The 17,774-nt window shown below is 38.9% G+C and overlaps 1 protein-coding gene across 6 annotated transcripts in view; it reads right to left on the reverse strand.

The window, feature by feature from the left end:
- Positions 1 to 1,491: 1,491 nt before the first annotated feature.
- helq (helicase, POLQ like) overlaps positions 1,492 to 17,774 on the reverse strand; it is a 71,964-nt gene continuing 55,681 nt past the window's right edge. For all 6 annotated transcript variants that reach the window (XM_002939582.5, XM_018097412.2, XM_018097414.2 and 3 more), the window contains 7 exons: positions 15,600 to 15,813; positions 14,285 to 14,442; positions 14,005 to 14,103; positions 11,311 to 11,484; positions 6,964 to 7,077; positions 4,884 to 5,018; positions 1,492 to 1,962 (listed from right to left, as the gene is read on the reverse strand). In XM_002939582.5, the coding sequence (XP_002939628.2) occupies positions 1,885 to 1,962; positions 4,884 to 5,018; positions 6,964 to 7,077; positions 11,311 to 11,484; positions 14,005 to 14,103; positions 14,285 to 14,442; positions 15,600 to 15,813 (972 nt within the window). In that variant the 3' untranslated portion in view covers positions 1,492 to 1,884. The remainder of the gene's footprint in view (positions 1,963 to 4,883; positions 5,019 to 6,963; positions 7,078 to 11,310; positions 11,485 to 14,004; positions 14,104 to 14,284; positions 14,443 to 15,599; positions 15,814 to 17,774) is intronic.

Raw genomic sequence — 17,774 nt, forward strand, 5'->3', positions numbered from 1 at the left:
CAATGAGTGTGATGGATATTGCACATTTATTGTCTTTAGGGATATCATCTGCAGAACTGGAAGTACAGAATGCATAGTCTTATCCCTTTAGTTTTAGAAATGGGACCATGTTAGACTGCTTTCTGGCTGCACTGTCTTTATGACTTGCCCAGGTGAGCAGCCAGCTGTTTCATGGTGCTTCTGACTACGCCATCTGCTTTTTCTACAATATCCCTAAATCAGTGCTGTCCAACTTCTGTGGTACCGAGGGCTGGAATTTTTCCGACCTAAGTGGTGGAGGGCCGATAATGGAAGCCAGTTTTGACCACTCCCCTTTTTGAAACCGCACCCACTCGAAACCACACCCATGTTATCACATGACCATACCCATATTAATGGTTGTAGTACAGCAAAAACCTGCCATAATCTGCCTTCCCTACCCTGCCTGTGTGTGCCATACTTTGACTGTGTGTGCCATTCTTGCTGGTTTGTGCCATACTTGGCCTGGCCTACCCTGCCTGTGTGTACCATGTTCTGCCTGCCCTACCCTGCCTGTGTGTGCCATACTCTGCCTGCCCTACCCTGCCTGTGTGTGCCATACTCTGCCTGCCCTACCCTGCCTGTGTGTGCCATACTCTGCCTGCCCTACCCTGCCTGTGTGTGCCATACTCTGCCTGCCCTACCCTGCCTGTGTGTGCCATACTCTGCCTGGCCTACCCTGCCTGTGTGTACCATGTTCTGCCTGCCCTACCCTGCCTGTGTGTGCCTCTGCCTGCCCTACCCTGCCTGTGTGTGCCTCTGCCTGCCCTACCCTGCCTGTGTGTGCCTCTGCCTGCCCTACCCTGCCTGTGTGTGCCTCTGCCTGTGTGTGCCATACTCTGCCTGCCCTACCCTGCCTGTGTGTGCCATACTCTGCTTGCCCTATGCTGTATGGCACACAAAGGAAGCATACAGTGACACAATGCATGCACTGCTCCTACATTCTGCACAATAACTAAATATTAAAAAAGTTTTAATTGCAGTACCACCTCAGTATATGTTCTTTTTGTGGTGTGCAGAGATTATTTGTGGGTTTCTACTGCTCCTACAGTCTGAGGTGTGAACAGGGGAACAATGTGGGTGATTACAGCCTGAGCTGTGAACACTGCAGGGGGTGAACAATGCAGAGATTAAAAGGTGTGAACAACACAGGGGATTACATGTTTAAACAATACAGCCTGAATCTGAGGTGTGAACCATGCAGGGGGGGCAGTTAATCACAGTACTGATTTACATTTAAAGTTTACACAAGAGTAAGCCATCAAAGCATCCAGACAGGTGGGGGGCCACACAGAGGGGGGGTCGTGTGCCGCCAGTTGGACAGCACTGCCCTAAATGAAACTAAAGCTATGTAGAGCTAAAATAATTGTAATTAAATTGTTAAAAATGCAACAAAATTGCAAAAAACAAATACAATTACCAAAATAACATACAAAAGGTATTGCACAGTGCGGTTAGCAAATACACTATTCATAATGGCAATAAAAATTTTTATTCATGCAAAAAAAAACATGATGCATTAAAAAACCCAAAAACAAAGTTGTGTAAGGGTGTATGAATGTGTGTGCACTTGGCAAAATGTGCGTGTATGCAAGTATGTGTGAGCGCTGTAAATATGCAAAACATTTACATTTTGAAAAAGACTAAATGGGAATCAATCAATGGGTGTTGTAAGTTAATGTTTTCAAGTACTTTATTAAAATAATATGCACCATACATTTTGCCAAAATAGGCATCATAATGTAAGAGGAAAATCAGTATACATTTATATAATGTTTTTATTACAGACATTTGATATTAAAGTTCAATAATTATATAACTGTGAAATAAATTCATGAAAGAAATTATACAATTTTCTGGTAAAAGTCATGGGAGATCTGGTGGTAGACGACTTAGTTCATCAACTTCTTCTTGAAGAGCTTCTGCCTTTTCATTTACGAGCATCTAACAAAATGATTTAAATTGTCATACAGCATTTCTTATACACCACTGATAAACTATGCAACATTACAAAATCACCTTTATCCTTCTGTTGCCCTAGACAATAAGAGACCTATTCCAATGGCAACACACTAGACAACATGATTAAAATATTGTGTGTGTGTTTGTGTCATTTGCCTAAAAGCTAAACTACACTGGAAATTTTTTATCTGATTTTAGTCAGATTTTATCTGTAATGTAAGTCAGATCAGATAAAATCAGGTGGCGAGTTTTGTTCCTGCATCTGGATCCAACTAGAGTTCAACAGTCAACTTATTTCAATGAGAAAAAAAGTTCAGATACCATCAGATTTGATCTTGTTGGATGCAGATTCAGCAGTGTTCCCTCCCAACAGGCATGTTGTATTGGATGTTTCAATGTAGTTTACACATTAGCCCATTATTTTTCAATCCATGCTATACTTTAGGATGCAATATGTCGATGCAACACTATCCTACAAAATCTCCTATGTAGTTTAGCTCTTAAAGGCACCATAGGCAGATTTTAAATAAGGCTAGGGGAGACTAAGCCTCCCCAAACCTGATTGGCACCTTTAACATCTGGGAAATCTTATTACATTGCTGCAAGCTCCTGTTCTGCTCTGATTGGATCTTTCTTCTTATAGCTTCTCCAATCAGAACACAGCTCTCTTGACAGACAGTAAAATTGACCAATCAAGGCACAGATGTGGGCAGGGCTTGGGAGATATTGCAAACTAAAGGCACTGCAGAAATGAAGACTGATAAGAAGGATCTGTAGGCTACAAACTTTACAGCAACTCATCTGTTGCTGCAGATTTTATCCCACTCCCACATGTTCTATACTGTATATGTTCTAAAGGCTGAATCACTAGCTGAAATGACATAGTTTTTTGTTACCTGACATCTATAATATCCCTATCGCCCTTGCTCTAGTTCTAAACTAACTCTTTCCCCCTGAAAAAGCTAATTGTACTTTTATATATCTGTTGTTGTTTTTTTTGCACTTACTTTTTATCTTAGCTTTGTTATTGTTTTGTTCAATTCTAGTTAGTTACAGTGGAGCCCTCATAAGACTGCACAGCTGGGAAACAAACCAATGTTGTGTATCAGTGCCAGTGTTATAGTGCGAGGGTATGTTTGAATATCTGCAATCAGCACCCACTGCATCTCACTACATATAATGTGCTGGTTTTGTAAATATAGACAGCATTTCACTGTACATAATATGCGTGGGATATCAGTACCCACTGCCTTTCTCGCTATAAAACTAACAAACACATTCAAGCTAACTGATCCCAAACACAAATGGATGGAGAAGTGCACATATGAATACTTTTACATTTTATTTTAGGGTGAAAAAAGCCCTCCTACCCACACTTTTGCACAGTATCCCTGGAAGTCAGTGGGAAAGGCAAGAGGTAGTTGGGAGGTTAATTTCTCACGCCAACAGCGAATCCACTAAGTCTCACAAAAAAAAATTCACCCTCCGCCTATGAAAGGCATCCCTTTAAGAGCTAAACCACATGGGAGATTTTGTAGGATAGAATTGGATCGATATATTGCATTCTAAAGTAGTAGCACGTTTTAAGTTAACTTTTAGTATGTTATAGAATGACCAATTCTAAATAACTTTTTAATTGGTCTTCAAAAACCGTAAAAAAATAATGAAATATTTGCCTTCTTCTGACTCTTTCCAGCTTTAAAATGGGGGTCACTGACACCAGCAGCCAAAAAACACTATTGCTCTGTGAGGCTACAATTTTATGTTACTGTTACTTTTTATTAATTATATATTTAGGCCCTCTACCATTTAGGGCTCTGGCACACGGGGAAGATTAGTCGCCCGCGATTAACTCCCTGTTCGCGGGCGACTAATCTCCCCGAGTTGCCTAGCCCTGCCATCCCACCGGCGAACATGTAAGTCGCCGGCGGGATGGCAGACGCGGCGGGGCGATTTCCGCAAATCGCCGAAAAAGACTCGCAAGTCTTTTTCTGCGACTTCCGGAAATCGCGCCGCCGCGTCTGCCATCCCGCCGGCGACTTACATGTTCGCCGGTGGGATGGCAGGGCTAGGCAACTCGGGGAGATTAACAGGGAGTTAATTGCGGGCGACTAATCTTCCCCGTGTGCCAGAGCCCTTATATTCCAGTCTTTCGTTCAAACCACTCACTGGTTCTTAAGGTAATTTGGAACCTAGAAATGCAATTTGTACTCCAGAAACCAAATAGCTGCTAAAATTCCAAACTGGAGAGCTGCTGAATAAAATGTAAATAATTGATAAAACGCAATAAAAAAATGAAGACTTACTGCAAATGGTCTCTGAATATTACTCTCTACATCATACTTAAAGTTAACTTAAAGATGAACAATCCCTTTAAACTACTCAAACACAGAGACATATTTTCCTGATTTAGTCACCTATATGCAGAGCCAAATAGGGCCGATCTGATGGTTGGTCAGAGGCCAACCATGAAATCCTAATGCAGGTCTCTATCAGAGGACTACATCAAGGAGACAATGTAGTCCTTGTGCAACTGGATCAATTTTTGTAAAGATATCGGTTGCGCGGGCAATACTGAGGGGCCCATAAGCGGCCAATTGGTCTGGAGGGGCCAGGTCAGCAACTTTTTCCACAAAGCCACTTACTTAAAGAAAGGCCGAAAAAAATATCAGCATACTAAATTTCAATTTAAAAAACTTATGTGTCACCTGGTGGCCAGTTAGAATTAGTTGAAAAGCGCAAGTAAATATAGTATTTAATATTACACAATACAAAATGATGACAGTATCCCTTTAAATCAAAAAGTTGCTTATTATCTGTTAATGGTATTATGGTATTACATTTTTAAGATTTACTCTCCTTTACTATCCTGAATGTAAACATTAATGCATAATTTAATTTACCTTGGCTGAAAAAACTATCTGCTTAGCCTGATGTCTGGACAGATGTTCAATTTTTTTCACCATCACCTCGGGATCAGCATTGGCTAAATGTGCTAAACTAGTATAGCCAGCATTGTAGAGTTGCTTAGCTCGAGCCTGAAAAAAAAAAAGATTCAACATTTTTAAACCATTGTTTTTTTTATTGAATCAGCATGTGCAAAAAAATTAAATCAATCAGATCCTTCAGCTTATTTACATAAATGGGTGAGGGTTTCTGGCCTGACATGACCAGATAAGAAATTAAGAAAAATGGCTTAAAAACCTGAGCTAGGTTGGAGGAAAGCAGCTCTTTAACTCTAGCTGTCAGTACAGATCTAAAATCCCAGAGGAAAAGAGGGGAGGGTCAAAATTACTAAAAGAGGGTCATAGATCAATAAACTGTGTCCAGAAAGTATGGGTTACAGCCCTACATTTAATAAAGTAGCTAACATTAGGGTCATTTATCAACACTGGGCAAATTAGTCCATGGGCAGTAACCCATGGCAACCAATCAAATTATTGCTTCATTGTTCTATCTGCAGCTGGCTGAAAAAAAACAGTCACTGATTGGTTGCTGATTGTGGAGTATACTGCCCACAGGCAAACTTGCCCAGTGTTGTTAAATAAGCACTGCTGTCTTTCTGAAGATGTCTAGACGAATGTTTAATTTTTTTACAATCACCTCTGAGTCAGCATTGGCTAAATGTGCTAAACTAGTATAGACAGCATTGTAGATTAAAGATTTTTTTAAACCATTGCTTTTTTATTGAGACGGTATGTGCTGCATTAAATCAGATCAGCTTAAAATTAGATAAACTGAAAATGCTGTTGGTGTGTGTAAAGAGATCCTGCCTGCACAAAGCTCTCTGTGTGCCTCTTGGATTTTAGCACATAAAACAAGCAATCAAATTGTGGCATTCAATGTTTTACCTGCAGCTCGCTGAAAAAAAACGATCACTGATTAGTTGATCTATACTGCACACAGGCAAATTTGCCCAGTGTCGTTAACTGAGCAGAGCTTTCAGAAGAACCTCCCTTTCATGAGGCGCAAAAGTTAACACTGAACGTGTGAACAAAATGAGGAGTATTGTGTGGGACATTATCACATAAATAATCATATAGCTAGCTGTGAGTGTTTTGTATAGACATGTACTGATACAAACATAGTTACATAGGGTTAAAATAGACCAGAGTCCACCAAGTTAAACCTTTCAAGTAAACCCAGCACACACAACCTATACTGACCAATCTATACACTCACAGGACTAAAAACGTCTAACATTTTCCAATAGACCTTGTGAGCTGGCATCTAGTGGCAAAATGTTCTTTGTGTAAGTCTCACAAAGAAGAAAATATTTAAGGGCTCTGGTTGGTGAGACCTTGATATCAAGTTTGCTGGTGGCGCTTTATGCCCCCAGTCCGACACTGGCAGTACTGGATAAGTTATTTTCATAAAGTGTTAACTCCAGCCAGATAAATTATTTGTAAGATATGTTTGCCTAAAATATTATCTCCCAATTCAGCAAGTTAAAACCAGCAAAATAATGCAACTGATTATCACCTATTTTAAATTGGCAATGAGATAATTTTTTAATATATAAATGCAATGAAATACAAATTTTAGCTTGATATGTTGCACTGTGCAACCAATCAGCAATTAAATTTCAACAGTTAGAAAACCAAAGCAAAGGATCAGATTGGCTGCTTTGAGAACATCTCTGGTAATGTTTTACTCCACGTTTACACAGCATGATAAATATACCCCTAACAATTGCCTAATAATTCCCATTAATATCATAATGATGTTTTTATAATGCAACTTGATGTGTGAAATAAAATTTTGTAAAACAATGCAAGGCAGAATACGCTGATACTGCTCTGTGGAAGAACAACTAATTGTGTTATCTGCAGTAACAATATACACAATAAAGCAATATTAACACACAAAAACAGGAGGTACAAAAGCATAATAAATCACTACTTTGAGAAAGTGATTTCAATAATTGATCTCAGACTTGAGCCTACTTTAGCAAATATATGCCAAGAGTTTACTTTTACTAACCTCCATAACACCTGCCACCTCCATAAGTGGGATGAGCTCTGATTTCACACAGTAAGTAAGCTTTTTGGTAAGTTCCTGAAGGAGACTTTTATATGCCCAGAATTCATCTAATTCCTGAAAAATAAAATTGACACAACTGTATTTCCAAATTTGTATCAGCACACACCCTTCTAATGAATACATTATAAAAATAGATTTAGCAACATAATAATTGGCATTATGACTATGAAGATTTTCATTCATCCCGGTCATGGTATATCTAATATAAGTAAATCTAAAGAAGATTTAATATGCTGAGGACTTCCCATATGGGTGCATGCAATTTAGGCATACAAAATAAATGAACTAAGCAAGTCAAATAATTTGGCGATATAATTTCTGCAATTTCCTGTTGGCTTATGAGCCAATAAATAATGAATAGTTGACCACCTTCCCTTCCCCACAGATATGGAATCTAATTGCTACATATCAACCATACTGTGTCATACTGTGAAAGCAACAATGTCCCATACTGCCCATGTGTCTGATTCATGTTAGTCTTGACCAAAAATTTATGAATTATTAAACATATACTCACCCAAAAATTCTTCTTGTTTCTATAACAAAAAGGAAAAATGTGCCTACCAATGCACAATGTGAATGTGACCAAAGACAAAGACAGAAAATCCTCTGCACTCACCCATATAAATATATTAAGGACATTAAGATTTTTTCTGCATAAAGTTACTAAAAATGCCTTCCTTTTTAAACAAAACAGGGATTGTTTGTCTAAATATTGCAATATATTAAAGCTGGCCATCTATGTCAAAGTCATCCCTTGACTCGCCAGTCCTACACTCTTTTCGAATTCATTTACAATTCTACTGATTTATTTTTGACAGTGACTGTTACCTGTAACTGCTTTAAAGTGGACCTGTCACCCACATATAAAAAGCTGTATAATAAAAGCCCTTTTCAAATTAAACATCAAACTCAAAATCATTTTTTCATTACCACATCCATACCCATTATAAAAGCATTTAAAAATCCCAGCTGTCAATCATATATTGCTTGCCCCGCCTCTATGCCTTAGGCATAGAGGTGGGGCAGACAGTTACTTTCACTTTCAATTCAGAACATCTTAGATGTTGCTTGCCCTCCCCACATTCCCCCTCCCTCCTCACCATGTCATTTTGTAACCAGTGCATTGGCATTTGTATCAGGTCCCCCCATACTGGCACAGAAACAAGATTTTGGCAGGATGCAATGCCTGCTTTTGAACAGTTCTGCTGAACTATTAAGGTAGGGGTGCAATAAGGGTGTGACTACATAATTCATATAGATTAAGACAAGACATGCTCTTCACTTCCCCATATCAATATAAAGACATTAAGACATGCGCATTATATATATATATATATACATATATGCATTATGTTATAACTCTGTGCCAGGCCCCCCAGCAAAAAAAAAATCTTCCGGCCTGGCCCAGAGTAGCAAACTCACCCAGCGTAGGGTGACTTTTTTGTTTGGGGAGGCTTAAGATGGTCCATACATAGACTGACCTAAAGCTAATGTGAGACTGGATATGCTGCTAGTGTAAAAAAATTGCAAGGGAATGCTTTTTTACCCTAAATTGGTTCTCCGTCCATTTTTTTTTCTCCAGCACATTTTATGCGGTGAGATTCAGTGGGTAATTATGCCAGATATTCAAGCATGCCCTCACACTATAACACTGGCACTGAAACACAACATTGGTTTATTTGCCAGTTAAGCAGTCTCATGAGGGTTCCACTGTAACCGACTAAAACAATGACAAAAGTAAGTAAGTGCAAAAAAACAACAATGACGACAACAAATATACAAAAGCACAATTACCTTTTTCAGGAGAAAAGTTAATTTAGGACTGAAGCAAGGGATATTATAGATGTTAGGTGACAAAAAACTATTTAATTTCAGATGGCTGGAGTTGGTGAGGTTCACAGCCTGTATATCTTTCTTCATTTATGCGGTGCCTTTAGTTCGCAATACATTCCCAGCCCTGCCTACATCTGTGCCCTAATTGGTTAATTTTACCGTCTGTCAAGAGTGCTGGGTTCTGATTGGAAAAGCCACAAGAAGAAAGATCCAATCAGAGCACAACTGATTGCAACAGAACCGGAGCTTGCAGGAATGTAAGGAGATTTTCCCCAATGTTAAAGTTTCCAGAGCAGTGCACTGTGGTGTATAAAGCTACTTAGAACATTCTCCTGTTTAAACAAAAAGGGGTTGTTTATAAGGGATTACATTTTTCATGGGGGCTATGATTTACCTGCAAGGTAAAAATTTCCAAATGGTTGCCCTTTTATTGGCTTTCACTGGGATTACCTACAGTCAGATTTGAAAATAAAATTAGTAAATTCAGATATAGTTATTCGCTTATCTCTGTATAAGCTAGCAGTGCATAAAGTTACCCAAAAAACATAACAGGAATCTTTTGTTTATTATTAATATGATAAACAACCCCTGTTTTGTTTAAAGGAGACATTTTATATAAAGTTCATATTCAGTTATAATATTCATCCTCCCTCAAAATGTAAAATGATGCAGAAAGAAAGATGTTTTGAAAGCATTTTACCTCCTAAAACTGGCATTATATGAGAGCAGCATACACAACCTCTCCAGTTAGAAGCCAGAGCGAAATGAAAGTTGGGAGTGTTGCTTCAGTCTCCCACAGGAAGTGCTCACAGCACTGCCTGTGACATCGCAAAGCCCCGCCCACCCTATGCATATTCACTGCAATTTAAGTAGCTGCTGCTGTGTCACTGAAGTCTATCCGGGCCGACCCCAGTCACATACTGAAGAGTCTAAACCGGAAGCTTGCAAAAGGGCTGGGTAGAGCACAGTTTTCAAGCAGTTATCATATTTGAACCCAAAGGTATTAAAATAAAAGCACTTCCTTCTATTTTACATTATTTTACATGGTTTAGTGCATTGTAAAAATTTATGGTATATGTCCCCTTTAAAGTGGAGGGTATTTTTATGGGCATTATGTACAAACAATCCCTGTTTTGTTTAAAGTGAAGGGCATTTTTGGTAGCTTTATTCACCACTAGCTAGTAGCACTTTGCCTGAAAGGGCTAAAAATTCTTAAGTTAATTTTCTCACTTTCTAAAAATAAATCTGCAAGTACAACCGCTTTGGAAAGAAAATTCCACATTTTCATACATTGCGCTGTAAAATAAAAAAAACTTTTCACATTTTTCTTCTTGTCTTAATGGATACCCTTGTGTCTGCTGGAAGTACCAACTTGTGAATAAAGCATCACAGAGTTTACACTATGGTCCCGTATATATATCTAGTCTGTACAACTACCCTTAAAGGTGACCTTTTTTCACAGTTAAAGAAAATGTAATTCTCAGCAACTTTCCAATATAGATTCATTATACATTTAACCAGTAATTTCTACAGAAAGCAGCATCTGACTCCTAAAATAACTTTGCAAACCAGCTAGGGTTGCCAACTGTCTGGTTTTGAGCTGGACAGCTTTGTTTTAGCTGCAGCATACTTCTGCATCCCCGGCTTGATCGCGGTCCACCAGAAATCCACAGGGCATCGACTGGTGGACCGCGATTGACATATTGGCCACCCCTGGTGTATGGGCACCTTTACTTAACAAATATTAGAACAAACCTGACAAATAATCTAACCCGGGGTGGGCAAACTTTTTGGCTCAGGGGCCACATTCACTTCCAGCAGGGCCGGGCCAGTGTTACGCCCAGGGCTGCCATCAGAAATCACGGGGCCTCTCAGCTCCGCCCCCAGCATCCCACAGCTCCACTCCCCAGCATCCTCCCCAACATCCTCCAGCTCCCCACCCCAACATCCTCCCCAACATCCTCCAGCTCCACTCCCCAACATCCTCCAGCTCCCCACCCCAGCATCCTCCAGCTCCCCTCCCCAGCATCCTGCAACTCCCCAGCCCAGCATCCTCCAGCTTCCCTCCCCAGCATCCTGCAGCTCCACTACCCAGCATCCTGCAGCTCCACTCCCCAGCATCCTGCAACTCCCCACCCCAGCATCCTCCCCAACCTCCTCCAGCTCCACTCCCCAGCTTCCTGCAGCTCCACCCCCCAGTATCCTCCGGCGGATCCCTGCGGTTCGGCTGCTTTGGCATCCTCCGATTTCTACCCCACCTGGCATCCTTTTATATGGTTGCGCCCTGTGCGCACTGATTAAAAAGGCCAGCGGGCCGTAGTTTGCCCATCCCTGATCTAGCCCATTGGAAACACATCATAGTATAAAAGACAATTCAAGGCAGTTTAATAATCCTATGATTATATATTTCACCATCGTCAGAAAGTACTTTATTTATTTAATGAATATTACCTCGCAGAAATGAAGCACAGAAGATGAGAAGGAAGCAGATGAGCTCAAAAGATTCTGTAAAGTTCCTCGCGGGATGCTAAATTTTGCAGACACACGCCAAATATCAGTCTCTTTCAGTAAGGTGTAAAGTATGAAGGAGAGATACAGCCTGTTCACAACCATATTATTTGCACTCTGAAAATATAAAATGCAGTAAATGAAATTTTAATATTGCTTGGAGCCTATATCCCTTTCTACAAACATAGACTAAACTAAGTAAAGAACAAATTTGCTATAAAATAGTCTCTTAGTATTAGTGTTGCCTTTTGCAGATCATAACAATTTACACGGAGCAAATAATGTAAAAACTGCACAATTTAACATATATGCTGCTGTTGGGGTGGCCCTTTGGTGAGCTGGTCGTTTTTATGGAAAAAAAAAACACATGCCCTGTCTGCCTATAATCCCCTCTAACGTACTTGTACAGAGTAATCATGTCCCCTCGCAAGCACCTTTTTTCCAGAGAAAACAACCCCAACCTCGACAGTCTAACCTCATAGCTGAAATCCTCCATCCCCTTTACCAGTTTAGTTGCACATCTCTGCACTCTCTCCAGCTCATTAATATGCCACAGAAACCGGGACTACAATGCCAGGAACCCCCCAAACCCCCCAGAGGGCTTATGCCTAGAGTGGCAGCTTTAGGTGGGGGACGGCCCTCAGGTGAGGTGGGAAGGGGTGTTTAAAAAAACAAAAAACCCCTCCAGCCACCGCCAGATGATACCTGGGCAAATATGGAGGCCGAGCTAGGTGGGTAATGGTGCAAAGCAGGGGGCGTGTTTAGGCCAAGAGCGGCAAAAGACCTACATTTAGACCTGGTGAACTTAGTGTCTGGCTCCATAACCAGTCCCCCTGCTGCTTAGTCTGCATACCAACCTTCCCACCACTTGTGCCCAAGGCCGGTGTCTTGCCTACCCCTAGGCAACTGCCACACAAGGCTGATTCTTGGCCTGCAGATAAAGGCAGGCTAAGAATCAGCCCCTACACTAGCATAAGCCTTTTGTGTGGCATTACATATATATAGTTAAATATAGTTACATTGGGTTGAACCCTTCCAAGTGAACACAGCACACACAAACCTATACTGACCTATCTATACACTCACATACATAAACCATTTATACCAACATCAATACCAACATCAATACCAACATCAATACCAACAGTAGATTTTAGTATCACAATAGCCTTGGATACTATGCTTGGGGTAATAATACCTAGAACAACTTTACAGATCCAGAGAGCAGTCACAAAATTCTGCATGTATAAAAGCAGGATTGGTGCCTGAATAGCTGAAGGTGTATACTTTCAAGAAGAATATACCTTGTGGGGGTCACTTTACAGGTGGGGGTTAGAGTAAAAACTGCAAGGAGTGCATAGAGCGCAGCCCCAATTTTATGCATTTTCAGGTATTTTTGTAGCCGTGTCTTTGTGTGCAACCACACATATGGGGTATCATTTTATTCATGGGAACAATTTTTTGATAGTTGCCATGGAGATTTTGTGGTGAAAGCTAGCTTTGTATTCTTTGAATAGCTGAAGGTGTGTATTTTTAAGAAATATATAGTTTGTGGGGGTTATTTCACAGGTTTAGGCTAAAAAACATTGAGATGTGCACATGAATTGCAGCCCCAATAGCATTGCCCCTGTTTTGGGGCATTTGGTGGCTGCATCTTTATGTGTACCCATACATATGGGTATTATTTTGTTTGAGGGAACTTGCAGATTGATATTTAGCAGGTTTTTGATAGTTGCCATAGAAATTTTAGGGTGATATCTAGCTTTGTATCTGTTTTTCTGCGTGGGACTGTGGCCACAGATCTCTATGCATAAAAATAAGAGTGGTGTCCCTGAATAGCTAAATATATAGTTTGTGGGAGTTATTTCACAGGTGGGGGGGGGTTAACACTGAAAAACTGCAAGGAGTACACATGGAGCACAGACCCCAAATTTTTAGCTGTAATTGCTCTTATATGGTGGCCGCCTTTTCTTGTGTGCACCCATTCATATGGGGTATTGTTTTATTTGGGAGAAGTGTGTTTTTCAAATTTGAGGTTTTTTTTTTCAAATCCACATTTGATCATGCATCCAAGTTTACATTTAAAAAAATGCAAAAAAAAAAAACCCTCCAAATTTCATGATGCACTGATAAAAAGTATTTGGCTTTTGAGTGAAAACTAGATTGCACCTAGAAACCTGAAGGTCTGCAGTTTCTAATAATAACAAACATGAGGGAAAATTTTAGATTTATATATAATGCTGCATAAACTAGTGCTTTTCCCACTTTGTTCTGATTTAAAATTCTACAAAGCACTGCTTTAGTCTGGGGGTTGCTCCTGGACAGGAACAGTGATGGACAGGGCTTTCAAAAACAATTAAAAAAAAAGCACACAATATATAATTTCCCTAGTTTCATGGAGGTTTTCCAACCAAAAAACATTGTTAAAGTGAATACAAAATGCTTAAAAAATGTATGGCACTGGGGGGGAACTGAAATGCGAAATTTGGCTGGTAGTTACAGGTTAAATACCACTCAATAAAACTTCAGAAGGAAGCCAAATAAAGGAGTATCCAAATGCTGTGGCCTCACAATAAATAAAGCTCCCACTAATCAAAAAAAAAAAAAAAAAATACTAACATGATCACATTCACTTACAGTTTTTACAGTTTGACCTGAAGCCTTCCGCGCAAGAAAGCTTTCTGGAATCCCAACACTTGCTGCTACTTTTTGTTCTACAGGACTGAGTGAGTTATACTAGAAAAAAATTGAAGACAGGTAATTATACAACACTTTTTATATTCACAAGACAACTGTTTGGACAAAAAAAGATATACATATTTTTCAAAAATTCATTTTACAAAAAAAAAAAAAAATCTATAAAATATTATATTCTGTATCTAAACTGCTTTACTTGCTTAGTTGCAAAAAACATTACCTGTCTGAAGTAGATCATCCAGTCCGGGTTAAACTTTCCAACAAGGTCATATGGGATCACAAGGTAAAGAAGGTGAAGAAAACTCTCCAGAACAAGACCTTCCAGGCCCCTATTTAAGTCGCTGTACAGCAAGTCATAGCAAGCCAAATCAATGCACCCTTATAGTGACAAAATAAAGCAACCGCAAGAGAAAATTAAATGACTACCTACAGACTAACTTAAATCATATTCTGGACACTTTGGCAATTTACATTTTTAAACAAACATAATTTTCTAGACATTTTTGATGGCTGCTCCCTACCACCAGCTAATTGGTTAATTTTATTTCTGTGTAAAAAGTAATTTGAATCTTGAATCACATATCCTTACTAAGGGTTAATTATACATACAGAAGGCTTTTCTTAATTTGCTCATATCCCCACACATTGGATTTATTCACACACACAAATGTAAGTTTATTTTACAATTTACTTTTAGTACACATGTTCTGAAATTATTTGAAGGTGGTCTCCATTATATTCTGCCTCACTCACTTAAAATCCAGTCTGCCAGGGTTGGTCCTGTTCCGCAAACAGGAAGTATTTTAAGCATAATTTAAATTATATTGTTCATTTCTGTTCAAGCCGTTTCATAATTATCTGTCAGTGTGCCAGTAAAACCACCGCTTGGTGGGACCTACTACCAGATAGCAGAGGAACATGAGCAGAAATTGTAATGATAACAGAACCACTACATATTGCAGTATCTTAAAGGAATACTGTCATGGGAAAACGTTTTTTTTTCAAAACAGATCAGTTAATAGAGCTTCTCCAGCAGAATCCTGCACTGAAAACCGTTTTCTAAAATCTCGAACAGATTTTTTTATATATTTAATTCTAAAGTTTAACATGGAGCTAGCCATATTCTTCATTTCCCAAGGTGCTACATGCACGTAACCTGTGCTCTGATAAACACTTTACTGCTGCATTGCAAGTTGGATACAAAATCCAAGTTTGGCTTGGGACTCCTCCAGTAAAATGGGAGTAGGAGAAACAATATGTTATCTGAAAGCTTGTTCTAATGTGTAGCGTTGGCTTCTTCTGAAGGCACAATGCACTGAGATGGCTGCCCACACACATTTACAACTAAAAAAAATACATTTGTTGGTTCAAGAATAAAATTTTAAATGGAAGAAAGAATTATTTGCTATGTAAACAGTGCAATTTAGAAATAAAAAGTACACAAAAAAATCATGACAGTATCCCTTTAAGGCAAAGTAGAGTAACTTAGCAACAACATCTAAAAGCCCAGCAGTATCAAAATTACATTCACTCACCTTTGTATGTTGCATGGCCTAGCTTTGAGACTTGAAATATATACTGCTCTGTTTCACTACACGTTTTTCCACAAATGAGGCCCTTGTCAACTAAGCATTCTAGAGATTCTTTTGTTACATCCAAGAGATTCTTCGCTTTGCAAAGTACAGACTGCTGAACACTGAATAATGTACAGGAAACAAAGCTGTAGATTTCCTCTGCTGTTTTTGTAATCTAGAAAAAATACATTTGATTTTACCAATGGGGATAGTGCCAAAAAATTTGTTCTTATTGTAAAGTCCATCCAAAATCCTGGATGTTTTGTTACAAACAAACTGCACATGTATCACAATAAACAAAGACCTATTTTCTAAATCCACAATTAGTTAGTATATTGTCTCCAGGTAACCAGGTGTCGCTATTTGCATGAAACTCCAAAATATTTGCAACTCTTGTAGTTTGTACATAAAAATTCAAAGAAATTGAAGGGATTTATTAATTCTGCTGTACATGAGATGCCATTTTTCTGTTTAGTAAAATGACAAGTTGAACATTAACAGTACTATGCAAACATTTAAGGTACAGGTATGAGGTACTAGATTTTTTGTAATTTGGATCACAATACATTTAAGTCCTCGAAAAAATTGTTGAAACACTAAATAAATACAGTAACATTGTTTTGTTATCAATAAGGATTTATGCAGCTTATTATTTGATTAAAATGGTGTCTACGGGAGATGGCATTCCTGTAATTCTGAGGTTTCTAGATTGCAGGTTTCCGGATAACAGCCCCCCTTATCTGTACTTGTAAAAAACTGCTTTAAAAAATAATTCCTTTAATAGTTTTCATTAAAATTAATAATAAGTCCAGAAACTTTATAAGATGGCACAAAATACAAGAGGAGGGGATACATTTGTTCATATCAGCCAGTTATTCCTATGTTTTTCCTAGCCATAATTAGGAGAGTTCTACAGAAATCTCATTGCAAATGTATTGATTAATTTAGATCTACTTCATCTACTGCCCCTAATAGGCAAATTTCTGACAACAGAATCCCCTGCATTATTATTATTATTTATATAGCGCCATCCATTTACACAGCGCTTTACAGAATAGGGGGGTACAAAAACATTACAGTTAACATATACATATAAACAATTCACAAAAATGGTTAGCAGTTACATTGGATGAGGAAGAGCTTACATTCTAAAAGGAACATAACTTAGTATGATAAGGCCAGTAAAGCATAAAACCAAAAACATTCAATGTTAATATTGCATAAAACAGAGCGAAATGTGCATAATATGACTGACTTAAGCATATCCCTTTAGTGTATTAACTTGCAAGTAACATAGTAAGTAAGGTACAACAAGTTCAGCCATTCTTGTCTATTTAGATTGTAAGCTCTTCAGGGCAGGGTCCTCTTGTCTCTTTGATTTTTAACTTATTGTAACTGTATCTTTTATTTATCACTATACTCTGTATTTATCTATTATTTTAATAACCCCCTGTTGTATTACTCTATTCTACTGTACATATGAAACCTGCCTGTTAGTTGATCCACAGGAAGGAAACCCTCCCTGAAGCCTCATCTAAAGCCTCTCAAATTTGTCTCAGAGGGGTTAAAAATTCCTTTCTGACTCTAAAACAAGAATTGGACCAGTCCCTGCATAAACTTGTACTAGGAGCTAACTTGGCCAGACTATCTTTATAACTGAAACCTTTAATACCCTTTCCAGTCCTGTGCTCAGGAGTGGCCCAGCTTGCTCTTCCTATATCTTAAGAACCGGTGCCAGCCTCTGTCCATGAGACCTCTGAGGCCTCTGTCCATTGGGACCCAGTTTCCTGGATATACTGACAGAATGTTATTGCTCTTATTAGTTTTATCTTTCATGTTTGTGCTTCCAAAGGTAACGTATTCCTTTAGCCCTCCAGCTGACTGTCCCTACTCCATAGTAATATCTTCCTCTCTGCTCCATTCATCACACTGCTGTTCTTATAATCTTTATATATTTTTGAAAAATCTAGCACCTCCAACTAATACCTCGCAAAAACATAACAATTTCAAATCATTCTCCAACCTCCTCTCCCTCTCCTTACTGCTCCTACTTGTCTCAGGCGATATCTCTCCAAATCTTGGTCCCTGCCGCATATCTATCTCCTATCGCCCATGCAATGCTTCTCTTCTGGTAAA

The sequence above is a fragment of the Xenopus tropicalis genome, chromosome 1, assembly GCF_000004195.4.
Source record: "Xenopus tropicalis strain Nigerian chromosome 1, UCB_Xtro_10.0, whole genome shotgun sequence".
Taxonomy (NCBI): Eukaryota; Metazoa; Chordata; class Amphibia; order Anura; family Pipidae; genus Xenopus; species Xenopus tropicalis.